At 40.2% G+C, this 21,612-nt stretch overlaps 1 protein-coding gene across 1 annotated transcript in view; it reads left to right on the top strand.

Annotated features, from left to right (window-relative positions):
- Positions 1-21,612, top strand: part of si:ch211-186j3.6 (neural-cadherin) — a 437,178-nt gene that overhangs the window by 121,487 nt on the left and 294,079 nt on the right. The window contains 2 exon segments of the mRNA XM_034117220.1: positions 2,764-2,968; positions 11,805-11,916. Coding sequence (XP_033973111.1) covers positions 2,764-2,968; positions 11,805-11,916 — 317 coding nt within the window.

Genomic DNA, 21,612 nt, shown 5'->3' on the forward strand with positions numbered 1-21,612 from the left:
AATAAGATGAATCCATCACAGACATTTGATGTGCACACATCATATTTCTTTCTTTTTCTGGAGGTGCTAACACATCTTCATATTTCACAGACTGCTGAATAGATGATATTCAGCACACGAGTAAAAGCATTGCCTTCGAAACTTGATTTACACACACACACACACACACACACACACACACACACACACACACACACACACACACACACACACACACACACACACACACACACACACACACACACACACACACACACACACACACACACACACACCCACACTCAGTGTTGAATTAATGCAGTGGTTTCGTGATGAATGTAACGCGTAGTGTGATAAACGTGCGCTTATGCATGCCTTTACACTTGAAACTGTGTATGCCTGCACACACAGGCATTTACTTGATTTACACACACACACACACACACACACACACACACACACACACACACACACCCACACACCCACACACACACACACACACACACACACACACACACACACACACACACACACACACACACACACACACACACACACACACACACACACACACACACACAGCCTCCGGACTGCCTAAAGTGGTACAGTTATGAGTAGTGTCCTTGGATTGGTCTCATTATCTGCCTCCAGCTGCTTTTATGTGACTGACACATTTGGCAAACTACTAAAGTGGATATTCCAGTAGATTGTTTACGCGGACTTCATCAGGGGAATGGTGTAAGGGTTAGAAAGCATGTCTCATAAATAACAAGCAAAGACTACTACTCAGCATCTTACACCTGTACTCTGCTGGTGGACATGCTGTACAGATAAGTACTTTACTGTACTACACTCTTCAGGTCACTTAGCTCTCAGATATTTAAATCTAATCTATCCTTCTCTCCTCTAATGACCTTTAAGACTTTGCCACATTTGGATCATGTGTTAATTAGAAGTGGTAATGCAGGATATGATCAAAGTTTGGCATTATTTAACAATTATGCTGTACAAATTAATATTTATTTAAATGTTGAGGTTTATCTGATGCAATGTTTAGTAGTTAAATAGGATGTGTTACACTCAAGTACAATCTCAGATCCTTTACTGAGGTTAAGATAGTAAAATAACAAAAAAGTATTATTATAACAATACATTATTAATTACAATACTTGAAAATGCACGTTCCACCAATGGTTGCAATGCAATTACAATTCAGTGTACTTCATTTTAATCTATTTCTTTCCTTTTAAGGGTCCACACTTTTCTCTTCTGTAGTCAGCTGGCAATTCCCTACTTTGAGGCCATTTTTTCCCACCCAACAACCTCTGGCTTAAAGTGTAATCATTATCGGCCACTGCCCAGAAGGTGATACAACATGCCAGTACATTTCATTTAGTTGACACACTCCAAAACAACAAAGTGCATTTCACTATGATCTCAAAAACTAAAAGATTCTGCAAGAACAGGAACTGTCAATTTAAGTGCAACTGCATTGGCATCATATAAGCCTAACCCGGCACTAAACTAATTAACATGCATGTCTCCTCTCAGAATCGTGGAACGCAACAGCCTGTGTGCACCGCAGCCAACACTGCCATTAATAATGCAGGACGTGTGTTACGCTAACCACTGCAAAGGAAGTGGATTTTTAGATACAGGCAATATTGTGATTCACAGTATGCAACATTTATGCTTTGCTGCATAAACTTCATAGTTTTCAGTGTTTGTACTGCAAGTTTAACACATCTTAAAAATCTGTAAATAAGGGAAGCACCGCCACTAGGGAGGCGTGTGGTGCAGTGGATTGTGCGTTGGTGTTCGGATCAGGGGGTCACAGGTTCAAACCCCACTGCAGTCAGCATGTCGTTGTGTCCCTGGGCAAGACACTTCACCCCAAATTGCTCCTGTGGGGATTGCCCACAGTATTGAGTATGTAAGTCGCTTTGGATAAAAGCGTCTAACAGGTGACATGTAATGTAATGTAATGTAATGTATTCACTGTACACAGGCACAACCTAAAAATATGAACGTGGAAATGAGCAGAATAGGTCCCTTTTTAATAAGAAGTTGGGGTTATGAGTAGGGATGCCAGCGATTATTCGATTTTTCGAATATTTGTTACAGTCTCCATAATCGAAAATAATTTTTAAAATTCGATTTTATTTATATATTTTTTTTATTATTATTTATGTTTTTCTTTTTTTTCCTGGCTTAGTTTCAACCAAAATATAGACTAATGCTAATAATAGTAATAGTATTAATAATTGTAAATGGCCATTGGTCACACCACCAGTTTGTTTTACTGTAAACTTGGAGGAAGCCAGCAGACTGCTGCTGCCTGCTGCAGCCTGCTACACACCGACCCCCCCCCCCCTTCTCCGTCACACGTGCGATTGATTTATTGGCGATATACAGAACAGTGAGAACAACACAACTAAAGATGAACAAAGAAGAGTTCCTCGTGGAACTACTTCGAACTGACAAGTGCAAATGAAGTAAAATGTAAGCTCTGCAAAAATATTTTTTTTTTCTTCTCTCCCGCGGGGGGGGGGGGGGGGGGGGGGGGGGCGGCGAATAATCGATTACTATTCGCCAGGGCTGTCCGATTTTCGAATTTGATCATGGTCAGTTTCTGGCATCCCTAGTTATGAGTCGGGAAAAGGTCTATGTGGGTTAGGGTTTGGGTTCAAATCAAGTCCATTCAGATATACTGTATATACTCTGCTCTTTTCTACCCCACCCTGTTCTGCACACTCAGTCAATTCGCTCTCCATGTGTCCCCAGATTCCTAGTCACCCCTGCTGTGTCCTTCCAGAAGAAACCAATCAGCTACAGCCTTCTCATCAATCCCAGCAGCCTCTTCTCCATCTCAGCAGAGACCGGTGAAATCAGCCTGACCCGTCCTATCGACTACGAGAGCGACCAGCATCGCTACCTTCTGTTGGTGCGAGCCAGCGAGGGCCTGGACAGCATGAGCAGTGCTGCTGAGGTGTGTGTGTGTGTGTGTGTGTGTGTGTGTGTGTGTGTGTGTGTGTGTGTGTGTGTGTGTGTGTGTGTGTGTGTGTGTGTGTGTGTGTGTGTGTGTGTGTGTGTGTGTGTGTGTGTGTGTGTGTGTGTGTGTGTGTGTGTGTGTGTGTGTGTGTGTGTGTGTGTGTGTGTGTGTGTGTGTGTGTGTGTGTGTGTGTGTGTGTGATGTGAAGTCACAATTCCACTGTCAAATGTAATAGTCTTTAAACCTCAAAGAATGTTGACATTACAAGGTTGTCTCGTCAAGACCAACACAGTCTGTCCAGCAAACTGAAAACAATGTCTGACAAGTCCTCAAATTAAAAGGTTTTCTACTTGTCGTCCGACGTCCTTTTTGCTTGTTCCTCATGAATCACGGCTGACTTTGATCTGCTCCATTTGAAGTTGTTGTCATACACTTCTTGGACGGGGTGCAGGAACAGTTGGCTGGATGACAGCTCTTGGACTGTGGTGAGCAGTGGTGATTATGATATATCTCACAGACAATAAAGTAACCACACATGGTCATAAAACCCCCGTCTACTCTGCAAAGTCCTTGAGCTGGACATAGATTTAAGCTGCTGAAATGATGTTAGATTAAATTGTATTGATTTCAAGTTGGTGTACTGACGGTTATAGTTGTAAATGTTGCAGTTAAAATGATCGTTTGGTTTTAGGGCTTCCAGATTGCTGTTTTTTCTGTTTAACGGGCGACATTTAGAATTTATCAATCCTTTAGGATGCCTTTGACCTGATGTGCTTGTAGAAATTACTTCATCCTTAACATAAAGACACATTTACATGTCCAGTTTTAGTCTCAGAGTGTTGCAGTGCGTTTCAATTGCGAACTTCTGATCTTGTTGTTGAGTACAATCAACTTATTGCACTCACCGACTGCCATCTTGGCTTTGTAATGGAAGTTTCAGGATTGGCTAAAACCCCCAGGAAGTAGGCTGGACGTTGGAGCAAATTTCCCTAGTGGCCAAACGCTGTTCCCATTTGTTCCCATTGACGTACATTGTAAAAGACTCAATGGCAATCAGCAAATACTTTTTTTAGCTAAATCAACTACCTAGTACGGTCACTTCAATAGGCCTTATTTAAAACATTATGGCCTAAAAGTTGTATAATACGCTAATAGCCAAATCCAGAGAGATTAGTGCCCTCCATTTGACTGAGCCGAGATTGCCTTTGACGCTGTATATTGGAGGCGGGCTAATGGAAAATGCAAGTGTACGTGCTCTATGGGCCCAGAGACAGGTACTTATACTCTCAAGAGTCAGGCCATTTTAGCTTCATGTGCAGTGAGCAACTTTCATAGGAATGAACGGGGCCTCGCCTCCAGTTCTCTTTCTTCATCCATGGATTACTGTAGCCACAATTCTCTTCTCAGGTTAACACAGCACTATACAATTAAATATTATAAATGTCGATTTTTCACAATTTTAGTACCATTATACTGTGCAAGACATGGCACTGTAAACACTATAATTGAGACACAGCATAGGCATATTGTTTTTAGTCCAACCCAAATAGACTTGTCTGTCTAGAATGACTGCTTTGGAATTCCCAGTGACTTCCTCGTGTTGTCAGGAGGCGTGATAACAGCGGCTGACCGCTGCAGGCATTGATGCATCTGGTCTGGTTTCCATCATTACTCTGGCCTCAGGCGAAAACATGTCCTGCTGAACCGATCTGTCCTCAACTGCTCCACTCTGGGCCCCTGTAGACTGCAGAGCACCAAGAGCCTGTACAGAGAGAAAGAGAGGGAACATGAGAACATTTGTAGAATGGGTTGAGGATTATGAGATCCAATGGTTAGAAAGAAAGAATGAATGGAAAGGAAATAAGAAATGGATTGGTATGGTGTTGTGCTCTGCCCCTGTCTGCCCACACTCCTGCCCTGGCTTGCCCTCTGAAGCCGGGTTAAGCTTTTGAACATCCTCATATACAGTCCCATCAGCGCTGCTAAAGCTGCACACCACCACAGAGAACCTGTGCTGTATTCAACTCTGAGCATACTGCCTGTGATGCACATGATTATATTATGGATTGTAAGACACTTTGATTTTCTTCTTATAGTAAAGGGTGGCTGTGGCTAACGAGGTAGAGTGGTTTTCTACCAATTGCTCCCGATGCCATGGCAAAAGGTGTGTGTGAGTGTGTGTGAATGTTAGTCTTCCTGAGCAGGTGGCACCTTGTAGTCCAAGGCTGTGGTTTGATCCCATGCCCCTGAACTCAACGTGTGGATGTGTCCTTATGGGCAAGATACTGAGTAGTGGAATGTAACATCAATTGATTTATTTTTTATTTATTTAACACTCATAATAAATAATTATTAGTTACTTTTTACATACAAAAACACATAAAATGCTGATTTCACATGATGCAGGACATTTTTGTTGACAATATATTGACAACCTTGGTGAACTGCTTTTACATGTTTTATTTTCTGATAAAACAAAATGATATTATATTTTACTGTGAAAAGAGCCATGGTGCATACTTGATACTTATGTTACGTATATTTTGCTGGTAATACTTCTGCCCTTCTACTTAAGGAAAATGTTTAATTCAGTACTTTCTTTTCTTTTAATGGAGTATTTCATGACAATAGTATTTCTACTTTTACTCAAGTGAAGGCTCTAAGTACTTCTTCCACCAATGAAGATACTTAACCCCAAATTGGCCATGGACTTCTATATGTAAAAGTGTCTTGTTGCGTCACTGGAATAGTGCTATATAAATGCAGTCCATTAACCTTTAATGTAGGACTAAACTGGTTTCACATTTATTTATTTTCATATCGCATTTTGTATGAGAAAAACAATTGTCGTAATTCTGTCTGCAACGTTTTACAGGCCAATCCTAGTCACTCTATCAGCAGAGGAACATGTTGTCATGCAGGCCTCTCTTGTTGACAGGGGAAAACCTTTTACAAGCTTTAATGCCCCTGTATGGGCTCTTTCCTGCTTCCTGAACATAATTCCGGTCGTTGGAACAATTCAGGGGATAATGGAGGGCTGAAAGGCTACAGCAAATATTAAGTGGTTTATTGTGCATGGTGATGACAAAGCAAGATACTGTACACACTCCACATTCAACTGTTTAAATAAGCATACTATTTACATTACTACTGCTTTAAAAATAATCTATAGAACGTTTTTTATTATATATATATATATTTGTTATTTAAAAAAACAAATCTAATGCATACACCCACATCATGTTTTCCTCATAATGCATTATGTGCCGTGCTAATAGTTAAGTGTGGACTATAGCAGCTATAATATTATTTGGGATAATTGTTATTATTTATTACACTTTTATTTATTTTTTCAAATTACGTGATGTTTGAATATCAAAAATCTGATCAATTCAAATTAACAGCACAAATATATAGGTACAAAAATCTAATTATTATTTATTATATTATTTAATAATTTTTATAATTATAATTTCTAAAGTGTTAATTATGTTTACTTGATGTCTTTGAGGGTATACATGGTGGATAGCTTACTTTCATAATGATCAGTGAAAGACAAAACATTGTATAATAAAACTGCAGAGATGACATCCAAAAATATGTCATTCAATTGAATGAATGCAGCCAGATTCAAACTGAAGACCATGAATATTACCATACAACAGATTTATTTCTACATTTCTTATATAAAAATCTCAGACCTGTCAGGTTTGATTTGCTTCTCCTTGTCAAGCCCTCACCTCTTGCCCAATTTGCAGCCGACAATTATAGGGGCAAGCCTGTTCTCCATGTAGAAGCACATACTCATTTAAATATGAACATCTTGTTAAAATTCCTACATGGAGCGCTGTCTCTTGCCTTTGATCCGTCTTATTTTTGGAAAGATACAACGGCTCCTACCCAAACAGTACGATACAACCTGACCATTCCTGAATAATTATTTCCCCAGAGCTGTCGTTCTATCATGATACTTTTGGACTGAGGCAATTGACTCAAATGAGGGTGGATTTAAACATCTCTGTGTGAGACAATATGGATCCAACTAGTGTGGCTCATTTGGCCATCAACAAAACAACAACATGTTTAATTTGTGCTAGGGGATTTCATTATTTGACTTGAAATTAAGGAATCAAATTCAATCCAATATTTATCGTCATCCATATACACACATGCAGAGCACATACAGTGGAACGTACACTCTGCATTTAACCATCCTAGTATCAGGATGCAGCTTCTATAGAGCGCCCACGAAGTAGTGTAGGGGTGCAGTGCTTTGATCAGGGGCACCTTGGCAGGATTTCCCTTAATCCGTAAATTACATTACATTCGATTAAGATGATGCTTTTATCCACTTCCAATAAGTGCAATAAACAATGAAGATACAAACGCAGAACCGCAAGAAAATTGCAGGTACAACTTCATCAAGTTGTGCATTAGTTTCAAATGAGCTAAAAGACTTCAAATATGTTCGATGTGATTTAAAAGGTGAAAACGTTCTGTTGTCCGGCTATCAATTGGAAGGTTGTTCCACCATTTTGCAACCACAATAGAAAACAGGCGTGTTTTAGTTGAGAACACCTGGGTCCCACTGGCAGGATGGCACTTTCGAGTAGACTAGTCAGGAGGGAGTTACGGTAGTCAGGACGGGAAATGACAAAAGCCTAAAGCAGGTTCAGTAGGCGACGTATCCTGATGTTGCATCTGCTGGAGTGTATTGTTCAACCATATCCTGGGTGTAGGAAGAACTTGGACCAGGACCTGCGTTGCCTTCTGGGTCAGCAGAGGACTAGTCTCCTGATGTTTTACAGAGTGTACCTGAAGGACTGTAGCAGCGATGTTAGCAGTGAAGGACAGTTGGTCCTCCAGTATCACACCCAGATTCCTTGCAGTCTGAATCTTGGAAACAAAGAGAGGTGGAAAGCAAGGTCATGGATGGATAGTCGTAACCTGGGACGAAGAGTAGTTCTGTTTTAATAGGGTTAAGCTTAAAGTACTGAGAGATGTTAGTCAGACAACCACATTGTAGAAGACGCTGATAATCAGATTTTGTCTGTTCAAGGACTGGATCTGCACGGACTGAACTACTGCCACCCCTGATTCTTTTCCCCAGCCCCACTTGGGTCTACTCTGGTCTGTTTCTTAATCCAACAAACATGCACATTGGTTTCACTTTATCAAGGGGTAACAAATAGATAAGGAGAAAAACTTAAATCTCCAACCAAAATACTGGCCGTGTCCATCACTGTCTCAACAATTCCATCTCTCTCCCCTGGCATCTGCCTATGGCTCATATTACATAACACACGCCCACTTGAGAGCAGCAACCAATCTAAAATGACAACCTGGGATCATGCCAAAATGGCATTTTGCTTGTGTGCTTTATGTCTAATTCTAGACAAGAATGCAGCTGTCCTGAGACTGCTCAGATTAGAGACATTTGCTCTACTTGCAATAATGGTGACTGACAGCTCAACGGCTTATTTTTATTAATAGTTTTTCCTCGAATGTGCATTAGAATTGCTTGCTTTTTGTAAGCAGTTCATGTTGAGCCTGTAATCTAGCACCTCCTGATTTTAGGCTTTCTATTTTCCCTTCATTCTCCCCATTCAAGTAGGCGGGAGAGGGACGTGTAATTATCTGCTTATAGCCCTGTGTAATCATGGTGTAAACACTCAATCATAAAGCTTGATAAATATAACTTTAAAATAATTGTATGGCAGTTTATAATTACATAAATGTTTATATAATTCCCATCATTTTTAATGAATTATAATAAATAAATTCATCATGCATTATGTTGTGATTCTAAATGATTTACAGGAAACATTAGTATCAGAAATGTGTCCTCTGCTCAGAGATTCTATTGATAGGAAAAGCTGCCTTTCATGAAGCATATTCAGGCAGCAGCCTCTACACCAACACTGAAACACATGAGCACATACTATAGTTTGAAAAAGCAGAAATAAAATCTGAGCTGACAGAAAATGCTCCGTTTTAGTTTAACACACACAAACTATTGTATGAACATATAGGTTCACCTACTGAATTAAAAATAGAACAAATGAACCAAAGACAGTGAAAACAATAAAGCAGATTCAGGCAGTAGGTGTATAGATGTGCATGCTCTTTTTAGTTTTCTTTGTAATCCTGCTAGAAATCCCGTAATTCAAGACATGTAACAGTAATCTAATTACCTCTTTGTTGTATGCAACTATAAGGGAATACAGTTATCTATTTTTTTGTTTTCTTATGAAATCCTGTTAAATGCCAGTTACTCCCCAAGCTGGATGTGTTCATTATGCATTATCATCATTGCGATAGGAAGTGTTACCTGGACTGTGGAAGCGATGCATTTTGTGGAGCCGTCCTTTTTCGCTTTTGATTTTTATTCTGCTTTTCAGAAATGTGTCTCCGCCTGCCAGAACAGAGGTGGTGTATTTGTGTTGACTGGAGTCACTGAGCATGACTTTAATTTGCAGGTAGTTTCCAAGTTTCTCCCTCCAGGAGTGATAGCTCATCGGCACCATTAGTTACCTAACCAGCCTGAGAGCTCTGACTTTGTGTGTGTGCGTGTTCATCATGTGTGTGTGTGTGTGTGTGTGTGTGTGTGTGTGTGTGTGTGTGTTTGAGCTCATCTCGCTTTATTACAGCTGACTTCCCCTCTCTTCTCATTCAATCTTACTTTTCCTCAGTACACACATGTACTGAACGTTCATATGTCTTGCAGAACCTTCAACCTTTCAGGCAAGCAAAGATTAACAGTCACTGGCAAACACACACAAATCACCTCAGGGAGTTGACATGGTCTGATTTTATGTTGTTGTACATCGCTTCCCAGTTGATCTTTGCTGAAGGATTAACTGATATTACAGAACTTCATCTTACCTACCAGGATTTAATACCAGTGGTATTTACACACACACAATGGCTGTGTGTGTGTGTGTGTGTGTGTGTGTGTGTGTGTGTGTGTGTGTGTGTGTGTGTGTGTGTGTGTGTGTGTGTGTGTGTGTGTGTGTGTGTGTGTGTGTGTGTGTGTGTGTGTGTGTGTGTGTGTGTGTGTGTGTGTGTGTGTATGTGTGTGTGTGTGTGTGTGTGTGTGTGTGTGTGTGTGTGTGTGTGTGTTCTCCGTAGGCTGTTTATCCATACTGCTGTGTTTATATGGAAGAGGAAAAAGTCAGAGCTGCTCTCTTACCAGCTATTTATTTATTTATTCCTTCTTAATGCTGCAAGCAGGCAGTGAACATCTGGTAAAAGCTGCTGTGTTTGCCTTCGTGCCCTTAATGAACCGGGCAGCATTACAGTGAATCACGCACACGCCTACGTGCACACGCCATACAAATTCATCTTTTGCACAGTCTCATTTGTTAGCTCAGGGCTTCTGTAAAATTGCACAAGATTGCATTCTGCGCTGACCTACTGAAGGGCCGACTCTGCAGAAGCTCCCTCACTAAAGGGGGAAGGAGGAAGGTGGGGGGGATAAACCAGAGGGATCAGGGTCAGGACTCGCCTATGCACGAGGTTGGATGGTGCTCCTTTTTGGTTAAGGATAGGGTTAATTTGGGTTACTCGCAGATGAAAAGGACTCCAGACCCAAAGAAAACCAATTCCGGACAGTGCCTGAAGTGGTAATCCCAGATTTAAAATGTTCATAACACCGAGCCTGTGTGACTTTTAATCCCCAGCATTCCTACGTGATTGCCCTGGGCCGTTTTAGCATGTACGTACAGTAACAGCATTTCTGCATGAGATCAGATACACCAAGTCTGTTCCAGTTATTTTTCTTTTATGAATTACAAATGTTTTGTTTCCGTTAAGTGAGGTGATTCCCATTGATTGCCAATGAAATTTCAGGTTTATAGTAGAATTATAGTATTATAGTAGAATTATTAGGTTATTGAAACTAAGAAATCATTTGTTCGACTTAAACAGTTTTTCTTGCCATATATCACTTTGAAACATGTGGAACTATCCGGCACTCCGCCAAGCCCAATGGTGCATTTCAGTGCTCCAAGGATAGTCCAATTTCTCTAGCAGGGTAGTCATTGTTCGGACTGCAGTGTGTTCTACTTCTGGAGCTTTAAGTCTTCATTTTTAAACAACTAGTACCTCAAAAAGAAGAATGTAGTATTTTTTTTTCACACACGCTGAAAACAGTTTCGGAATAGTTGTTCCAACTTTAGAGGGCAGAGTACCTGTTCTTGCAAGGTAATGTTAGCTACAGTAAACATAATATGTGAACCGCTCAGTGGATCAGACCGGCTCAAAAATGGAATACATTTTCTTTGGCACATGCTTCAACTTTCCACCAATTTTCACTAAAATTGGGCCAACAGTTTTTAGTTGAATTTGTATAGTTGATGCTTTCATCCAAAGCAACCTACGGTAATTTAACCGTGAAGAACCTTTGCTTTAAATAACCAAACCATTGGAAGTGCTGGTGCATCTTTCAAGTACTCCTTTTTTTCGTTCAACAGGTGGGTTTGCATTCTGCGACAAAAGATGGGAACACTTTCTGCTGTCCTGATATCAATGGGGAGTCCAACTTGTTCCACCATTTTGGAGCCAGGATATCAAACAAGCGTGTTTTTGTTGAGGAGTACCTTGTTCCTACTTTCAGGGGGGTAGTACAGATCTGATTGGCCAATCCAGAGCGAATTGCGCGTTTTTCTACGATCCTGCCCAAACAAAAACATAACCTCAACTCTGACTACATGTGACATTTGTGTCTTTTATATAAGTGAAAAGCGTGTGTTATGTAGGTTTATGTCATTTACTTATGCCAACTTCCTCCTTCTTTAAATCTTTTCCTCTCCCCTTCTCCTTCCTCTGTCAGGTACGAGTTGTCATAGTTGATGAAAACGACTGCGTTCCAGAGTTCCTCCAGTCCATCTACAGCAAGGATGGCGTACCGGAGACTGTGACAACGGCAACGTCCCTGCTGCAAGGTGAGACATCTGGAATATTCCATTAGTTTATCCTGCAAAACATCAATTAGTGCTTTTCTTAAAGGGGACCTATCATGCAAAATGCACTTTTGTACGTCTTTTATACATGAATATGTGTCCCCGGTGTTCCAGGGAACTCACCAAGTGTCAGAAAACACAACCCTCTCTATTTTCCTCCATACCCAAATCTCTAAAAAAGGGGCTGCAACGGATCTGATCAAAACTGATCCAGATTTGAACACTTTACTGACGTCAGGACGGTGGCGCTACGGCTATTGGGCCAACTCTCCACCTATCAGGGGAATGTGGGGTTGGGCCACGGCCGGCCATTGCCGCTCGAAAGCGCTGGAGACGCTGTAGTACATATGCCAGGCCTGTAAGTGGCGCTGTAGTCTGCCACAAAGCATCGAAGAAGACTTGGTTACCATGGTTACCCTTCTGTTTATTCTCCGCTGTGGCTTTTTTTCTCCCTCCCCGAGGCAAGCGTTTGCTCCCGCTGCTTTAATTCAATGCAATCCCTCCCCGTTGAGGCAAGCACTGTAATTCTCTCCGGTTAGTCCACCAGCAGATGACAAACACCCACCTCTCCGCCTCTTCCAAGGAACGAGGGGACCGTGCGGCAGAGTTTCAGTTTCAGTTTCTTTCGCCGGTCAAGATGTCCGTTAAAGTTGAAATCTTCCGGACAAAATTAGAAAAATGCCGGTCAAAGGTCTTCTTTGTTATTTATTGAGCTTTAAAACAAATGAATAACGACTCTATATAGGCTATAATAAAACACGGAGGACGGAGATCTCTTTTTCTCCCCCTCTTCTGACAGCCCAGCAGCTGATCAGAGCGGCTCCCCTCTCCTGCAGGGGGGCGTGGTCACCTCAGCTCACAAAATCAGCCCCGTAGACAGCAAACAACACATAGAGCGAAATGAGGCATGGCTAAAATGCATGATCTGTTTGGTATTTCGAAAACAGAAACGTATAAATATACCTTATATAGGTATGGCCCTACTATATATCATTTAAATATAGCATGATAGGTTTCCTTTAGAACAGTTTTTTGTGTCAATCACTCATAAAACACATTTATTGTTGATGAAGTTACCAAACAAAATGTATCACTGTCATAGTTATTTAAACCAAAACCAAGTTGTATCCTATAAAGACGGAAGTGGATTATAAAGCAGGCTCCAAGTGGATATTGACATGTGTTCTTGGACATGAAATGAGAAATACATTTGAGTTGTGTTGAGATAAACCAGGTGCAGCTTAGCGGGATGAAGTGTGCCTGTGTGGGGTCTGTGTCATGTTAATTTTCGAGGAGCCCTGCTGTAATGGCTTTCAGGACAAAATGAGCGGCTGAGCTGTGTTTTGGTCCGGAAACTGAGTAACTATTTGTCGGCAGTTCAGCTTTTGTAGCCTCAACCACATTTTAACAAGGCAAAATTATATATTATGTGTGGAAATGGTTACAATAATTGCTTTGGGTATGGTTATTCAAAATGTTATCTGACAGCATGACCGAACACTGAGAAGACTTATTCTACTTCTCTTCTTCTTTTGCTCAAAGACTAAACATTTTACACACTTTAACATGGTTGGTATTGATCCAAACTGCTTGATGAATAAAACTATATTTCCTCTTCCAGCGGCTCAAGATCATTTTAGTTACAGCTCAAAACAAAGTGGTGCCTGAGACAAAATAAACAGGTTTACTCACTGTGCGCTGAAATTGGAAACTGAGCTGCAAGTGAGTATTGACAAGAACAAAAAGCAGGCAAATAAACACTGCATGCAGTATGTAAATAATGCATGCATGCTGTTATGACACCACACTGGAAGTGCTCTTTATCCGAGGCTGCAGGCGGGAAACTTTGGGGTTGGATTCACATTACAAAGCTTTGTTGTTTTCACACTTGTGTTCTCGCTACTGTGCGTTGAGGTCACTGCAATCATCCTCATCCTCATCCCTATCATCATCACCATTAGTCCAATAGCCTATTAGACAAAGGTTAGTATGTGTTACATGCTCATTGTTAACAAACACACTGTGTCCCACGCCAAATAATAGAACAGCTTTAACCAGTTAACCATTTTAATACTGTGAAGATAATCGCACTGTAGCAAAGATAATGTTTAATCAAATGTGTCCGATTTTTAAAGAACTTTAATGGCATTTTGATCAACTAGATTTCTCTAGCTTACCTGTTTTTGTTCAAATACGTCGCTTAAAACCCATTGAAATATCCTTGTCTGTACATTGGGGAAAAGTATATTTTTAATAATGATGTAAGGGAAATGTGCAGGGAGCTGGTCATTATAGACACAAGACACCTTGAATATTAAAACAAATATTTCATGGAGTTTTTTCAGAATGAGAAACAGAAAACTAATGTGATTTCGACACAACTTAACTTAAATTGACCGGACATCTTTCTGCGGATTGATATGAATGCACACAGTCCCTTGATCAAAACGTCCTCAACGGTCTGTTCTGACCGCTACATGTACACATTTCAGAATCAAGTATTCAACTAGGCCTTGTTATAACATGCAATAAATCACAATTAATTATATGAGGCAAAATAAATAATAATTACGAGTATGGAAGAACATTGGGTTTGTCTAGTAGCAATGGGACATTAGTAATGGGAAAACATAGCTGCCTTTGAATAGAGACTTATTTCTAACTATGTTTGTGTCATGTGATCTCAGGATGGCTTAAGTTACCAAAATAGACCAGCTTTCTTAGATATATATATACATTTGTATATTATATAAGTATGTATTACTTATTGTACTTGAAACTGCCAAGGGCAATCAGATGTGTACACCTCAGATCAGCTCACAAGAGTGATATATTGAAATTGCCACATTTCTTCTTGTTTTGACATAATTCCTGTCCTTTGTTTTTTTACCCAGTTGTTGTTACCCATGAGAATGTGCTCTGCCAATATTGTACTTGAGAGTGAGAGATAACAAAGACATGCTTTATATGAAAATAACTGGGGAAAAAAAATCATTGTCAACTAAAACAATTAGCAGAGAGCCCTCACCAGGCCCACAACAAGCACACGGTGAACAGCCATGGAGCACAGCATGATGAAAATACATCAAGAGGTTTGTGCAATAAATCTATTCAGTACAAACACAAAAGTAAAAGCAATCCAACCTAACACGGCAACTAGAACAACAGGAGCAGTAGTTTAGAAACTTCTCCAGTTCTATAGAAACTTGGATTTTCTAATATAAAGCAACATTCACATTGTTAAGCCATAAAAGACCAAAGAAACATTAATTAAAATATGTTTTCATATTTGTATATCCCGTCAAGTGTACGACAAGTTTCTGTAGTGATACATGTTCTCAGTTTACTAAACTAACCGTCATCATAAAACAAATATTTTTTATAACACGGCTTCGATTAATACTCGATTCTGATGGTCTGCACCTTTTCGATAGCAGAACATTGCTAAGCATAGCAGACCGTTGCTGACGACCCTGTGCAGTTTATATCAGTTCGCAGAAAGAAGTCCAATCAATGTCAGCTAGGGCCGAAAACAACACAATTGTGTGCCTTCATTGAAAGGTTAAAGGTTAAAAGACAAATAGAGCTGGAGGACAGATAAATCAGCATAGTAAGAAAGACATTATTTAAACACTAAAGGGAACAGCAGAAAAAGACAGACAGGAAGTAAACACTAAAGGGAAAAGCAGAAGAAGACAGACTGGAGGTAAATACTAAAGGGAACGGCAGAAGAAGACAGACTGGAGGTAAATACTAAAGGGAACAGCAGAAGAAGACAGACAGGATGTAAACACTAAAGGGAACAGCAGAAAAAGACAGACAGGAAGTAAACACTAAATGGAACAGCAGAAGAAGACAGACTGGAGGTAAATACTAAAGGGAACAGCAGAAGAAGACAGACAGGATGTAAACACTAAAGGGAACAGCAGAAAAAGACAGACAGGAAGTAAACACTAAATGGAACAGCAGAAGAAGACAGACTGGAGGTAAATACTAAAGGGAACAGCAGAAGAAGACAGACTGGAGGTAAATACTAAAGGGAACAGCAGAAGAAGACAGACAGGATGTAAACACTTAAAGGGGACCTATCATGCAAAATGCACTTTTGTACGTCTTTTATACATGAATATGTGTCCCCGGTGTTCCAGGGAACTCACCAAGTGTCAGAAAACACAACCCTCTCTATTTTCCTCCATACCCAAATCTCTAAAAAAGGGGCTGCAACGGATCTGATAAAAACTGATCCAGATTTGAACACTGTCCTTACGTCAGGACGGTGGCGCTACGGCTATTGGGCCAACTCTCCACCTATCAGGGGAATGTGGGGTTGGGCCACGGCCGGCCATTGCCGCTCGAAAGCGCTGGAGACGCTGTAGTACATATGCCAGGCCTGTAAGTGGCGCTGTAGTCTGCCACAAAGCATCGAAGAAGACTTGGTTACCATGGTTACCCTTCTGTTTATTCTCCGCTGTGGCTTTTTTTCTCCCTCCCCGAGGCAAGCGTTTGCTCCCGCTGCTTTAATTCAATGCAATCCCTCCCCGTTGAGGCAAGCACTGTAATTCTCTCCGGTTAGTCCACCAGCAGATGACAAACACCCACCTCTCCGCCTCTTCCAAGGAACGAGGGGACCGTGCGGCAGAGTTTCAGTTTCAGTTTCTTTCGCCGGTCAAGATGTCCGTTAAAGTTGAAATCTTCCGGACAAAATTAGAAAAATGCCGGTCAAAGGTCTTCTTTGTTATTTATTGAGCTTTAAAACAAATGAATAACGACTCTATATAGGCTATAATAAAACACGGAGGACGGAGATCTCTTTTTCTCCCCCTCTTCTGACAGCCCAGCAGCTGATCAGAGCGGCTCCCCTCTCCTGCAGGGGGGCGTGGTCACCTCAGCTCACAAAATCAGCCCCGTAGACAGCAAACAACACATAGAGCGAAATGAGGCATGGCTAAAATGCATGATCTGTTTGGTATTTCGAAAACAGAAACGTATAAATATACCTTATATAGGTATGGCCCTACTATATATCATTTAAATATAGCATGATAGGTTTCCTTTAGAACAGTTTTTTGTGTCAATCACTCATAAAACACATTTATTGTTGATGAAGTTACCAAACAAAATGTATCACTGTCATAGTTATTTAAACCAAAACCAAGTTGTATCCTATAAAGACGGAAGTGGATTATAAAGCAGGCTCCAAGTGGATATTGACATGTGTTCTTGGACATGAAATGAGAAATACATTTGAGTTGTGTTGAGATAAACCAGGTGCAGCTTAGCGGGATGAAGTGTGCCTGTGTGGGGTCTGTGTCATGTTAATTTTCGAGGAGCCCTGCTGTAATGGCTTTCAGGACAAAATGAGCGGCTGAGCTGTGTTTTGGTCCGGAAACTGAGTAACTATTTGTCGGCAGTTCAGCTTTTGTAGCCTCAACCACATTTTAACAAGGCAAAATTATATATTATGTGTGGAAATGGTTACAATAATTGCTTTGGGTATGGTTATTCAAAATGTTATCTGACAGCATGACCGAACACTGAGAAGACTTATTCTACTTCTCTTCTTCTTTTGCTCAAAGACTAAACATTTTACACACTTTAACATGGTTGGTATTGATCCAAACTGCTTGATGAATAAAACTATATTTCCTCTTCCAGCGGCTCAAGATCATTTTAGTTACAGCTCAAAACAAAGTGGTGCCTGAGACAAAATAAACAGGTTTACTCACTGTGCGCTGAAATTGGAAACTGAGCTGCAAGTGAGTATTGACAAGAACAAAAAGCAGGCAAATAAACACTGCATGCAGTATGTAAATAATGCATGCATGCTGTTATGACACCACACTGGAAGTGCTCTTTATCCGAGGCTGCAGGCGGGAAACTTTGGGGTTGGATTCACATTACAAAGCTTTGTTGTTTTCACACTTGTGTTCTCGCTACTGTGCGTTGAGGTCACTGCAATCATCCTCATCCTCATCCCTATCATCATCACCATTAGTCCAATAGCCTATTAGACAAAGGTTAGTATGTGTTACATGCTCATTGTTAACAAACACACTGTGTCCCACGCCAAATAATAGAACAGCTTTAACCAGTTAACCATTTTAATACTGTGAAGATAATCGCACTGTAGCAAAGATAATGTTTAATCAAATGTGTCCGATTTTTAAAGAACTTTAATGGCATTTTGATCAACTAGATTTCTCTAGCTTACCTGTTTTTGTTCAAATACGTCGCTTAAAACCCATTGAAATATCCTTGTCTGTACATTGGGGAAAAGTATATTTTTAATAATGATGTAAGGGAAATGTGCAGGGAGCTGGTCATTATAGACACAAGACACCTTGAATATTAAAACAAATATTTCATGGAGTTTTTTCAGAATGAGAAACAGAAAACTAATGTGATTTCGACACAACTTAACTTAAATTGACCGGACATCTTTCTGCGGATTGATATGAATGCACACAGTCCCTTGATCAAAACGTCCTCAACGGTCTGTTCTGACCGCTACATGTACACATTTCAGAATCAAGTATTCAACTAGGCCTTGTTATAACATGCAATAAATCACAATTAATTATATGAGGCAAAATAAATAATAATTACGAGTATGGAAGAACATTGGGTTTGTCTAGTAGCAATGGGACATTAGTAATGGGAAAACATAGCTGCCTTTGAATAGAGACTTATTTCTAACTATGTTTGTGTCATGTGATCTCAGGATGGCTTAAGTTACCAAAATAGACCAGCTTTCTTAGATATATATATACATTTGTATATTATATAAGTATGTATTACTTATTGTACTTGAAACTGCCAAGGGCAATCAGATGTGTACACCTCAGATCAGCTCACAAGAGTGATATATTGAAATTGCCACATTTCTTCTTGTTTTGACATAATTCCTGTCCTTTGTTTTTTTACCCAGTTGTTGTTACCCATGAGAATGTGCTCTGCCAATATTGTACTTGAGAGTGAGAGATAACAAAGACATGCTTTATATGAAAATAACTGGGGAAAAAAAATCATTGTCAACTAAAACAATTAGCAGAGAGCCCTCACCAGGCCCACAACAAGCACACGGTGAACAGCCATGGAGCACAGCATGATGAAAATACATCAAGAGGTTTGTGCAATAAATCTATTCAGTACAAACACAAAAGTAAAAGCAATCCAACCTAACACGGCAACTAGAACAACAGGAGCAGTAGTTTAGAAACTTCTCCAGTTCTATAGAAACTTGGATTTTCTAATATAAAGCAACATTCACATTGTTAAGCCATAAAAGACCAAAGAAACATTAATTAAAATATGTTTTCATATTTGTATATCCCGTCAAGTGTACGACAAGTTTCTGTAGTGATACATGTTCTCAGTTTACTAAACTAACCGTCATCATAAAACAAATATTTTTTATAACACGGCTTCGATTAATACTCGATTCTGATGGTCTGCACCTTTTCGATAGCAGAACATTGCTAAGCATAGCAGACCGTTGCTGACGACCCTGTGCAGTTTATATCAGTTCGCAGAAAGAAGTCCAATCAATGTCAGCTAGGGCCGAAAACAACACAATTGTGTGCCTTCATTGAAAGGTTAAAGGTTAAAAGACAAATAGAGCTGGAGGACAGATAAATCAGCATAGTAAGAAAGACATTATTTAAACACTAAAGGGAACAGCAGAAAAAGACAGACAGGAAGTAAACACTAAAGGGAAAAGCAGAAGAAGACAGACTGGAGGTAAATACTAAAGGGAACGGCAGAAGAAGACAGACTGGAGGTAAATACTAAAGGGAACAGCAGAAGAAGACAGACAGGATGTAAACACTAAAGGGAACAGCAGAAAAAGACAGACAGGAAGTAAACACTAAATGGAACAGCAGAAGAAGACAGACTGGAGGTAAATACTAAAGGGAACAGCAGAAGAAGACAGACAGGATGTAAACACTAAAGGGAACAGCAGAAAAAGACAGACAGGAAGTAAACACTAAATGGAACAGCAGAAGAAGACAGACTGGAGGTAAATACTAAAGGGAACAGCAGAAGAAGACAGACTGGAGGTAAATACTAAAGGGAACAGCAGAAGAAGACAGACAGGATGTAAACACTTAAAGGGGACCTATCATGCAAAATGCACTTTTGTACGTCTTTTATACATGAATATGTGTCCCCGGTGTTCCAGGGAACTCACCAAGTGTCAGAAAACACAACCCTCTCTATTTTCCTCCATACCCAAATCTCTAAAAAAGGGGCTGCAACGGATCTGATAAAAACTGATCCAGATTTGAACACTGTCCTTACGTCAGGACGGTGGCGCTACGGCTATTGGGCCAACTCCACCAATCAGGAGGAGACAGCCACGGCCATTGCCGTTCTAAAGCGCTGGAGACGCTGTAGTACATATGCCAGGCCAGTAGATGGTGCTGTTCTCACTGAATCTGCCCCTGCACAAACAGAGCTATAAATTGTCAAATTGAGCAAAATGAGGCATGGCTAAAATGCATGATCTTTTTGGTATTTTGAAAAAAAAAAAGTATAAATATGCCTTATATAGGTATGGTCCTACACTATATTATTCAAATATAGCATGATAGGTCCACTTTAAGGGAACATGGTATGGGCTCTGGCAGTGTTTAACCTGTTAAGCCCGGCAGCCCCCGGTACCCGGGTTTCTTTTTCACAAAACTGTGTCTCGGGGCTTCTTAACATTTAACAACCTATTAATGTGTCATACCCACTTAACGGGAAGAAACTCAGCTAACTGACGATACAAACCATTTTTACCGACACAAAACACAAGTCTCACAAGAAGCGTCTGAATTAGCCCTGAGCGAAAAAATGCTAACGCACTTAGCACAGAACTCACGGTAGAAATACTTTATGACTTATCGGATCTGCACAAACAAGATATCAGCTATTTAGCTGAGATTCCACAGATTCTAGCGGTATTAGTATCATCACTGTGCGATCGAGGCAGGGGAAGCAAACCCAGACATCACACGACGTAGCTTTACGGAGCAAAAACGGCAAATAGTCTTACCTTTGCTGTTGTTCTGATCAAAAGTTGTGTTCAATGGCATTAAAACGATAGAAACGCTGCTGATGGTTAATCCAATGTGTCTGTGTCACTTTGAAAAAATTACGGATAATCCATCGTCATATTTATGGCAAAAACTGAGTTTTCATATATAGCTGCTATGATAGCTACGAGAGTGTATGACAGCTTCCGGTTTTGGGCATTCTGGCTGCGCATCACTCTATTCACCAATGGGTAATGTTTAGATGGATTTTAGGAACCTCCCCTCAATTCTATTGGCTCTAACGGTTAAAAAGAGGTGTCAATCATCAAAATCAACCGATGGGTTCCAGAGATATGGAAAATGCACCCAAATGACCCCAGAAGTGGGTTTTAAATAAATAACTCTAAAAAGGTCAAATGTCACTTGTTTTGCATCAGTCTTGATACAGGGTACTTATTATATGTTATAGTTTGGATTCCGAAAGCTTTTAGTCTACTATCCCATCATTCAAGTGTGGTTTTCACTATAAGTAATGTTTTTTCTTTGGACGGACACTATAATTTACATTATTTTACTATGTTCCATCTGAATTTACTTTAAAATAAAAAAACATCTATATTGATTCTGACTTTTCTACATCCAACTCATAGGTTTATCA

Source organism: Trematomus bernacchii, unplaced genomic scaffold, assembly GCF_902827165.1.
Source record: "Trematomus bernacchii unplaced genomic scaffold, fTreBer1.1, whole genome shotgun sequence".
Lineage (NCBI taxonomy): Eukaryota > Metazoa > Chordata > Actinopteri > Perciformes > Nototheniidae > Trematomus > Trematomus bernacchii.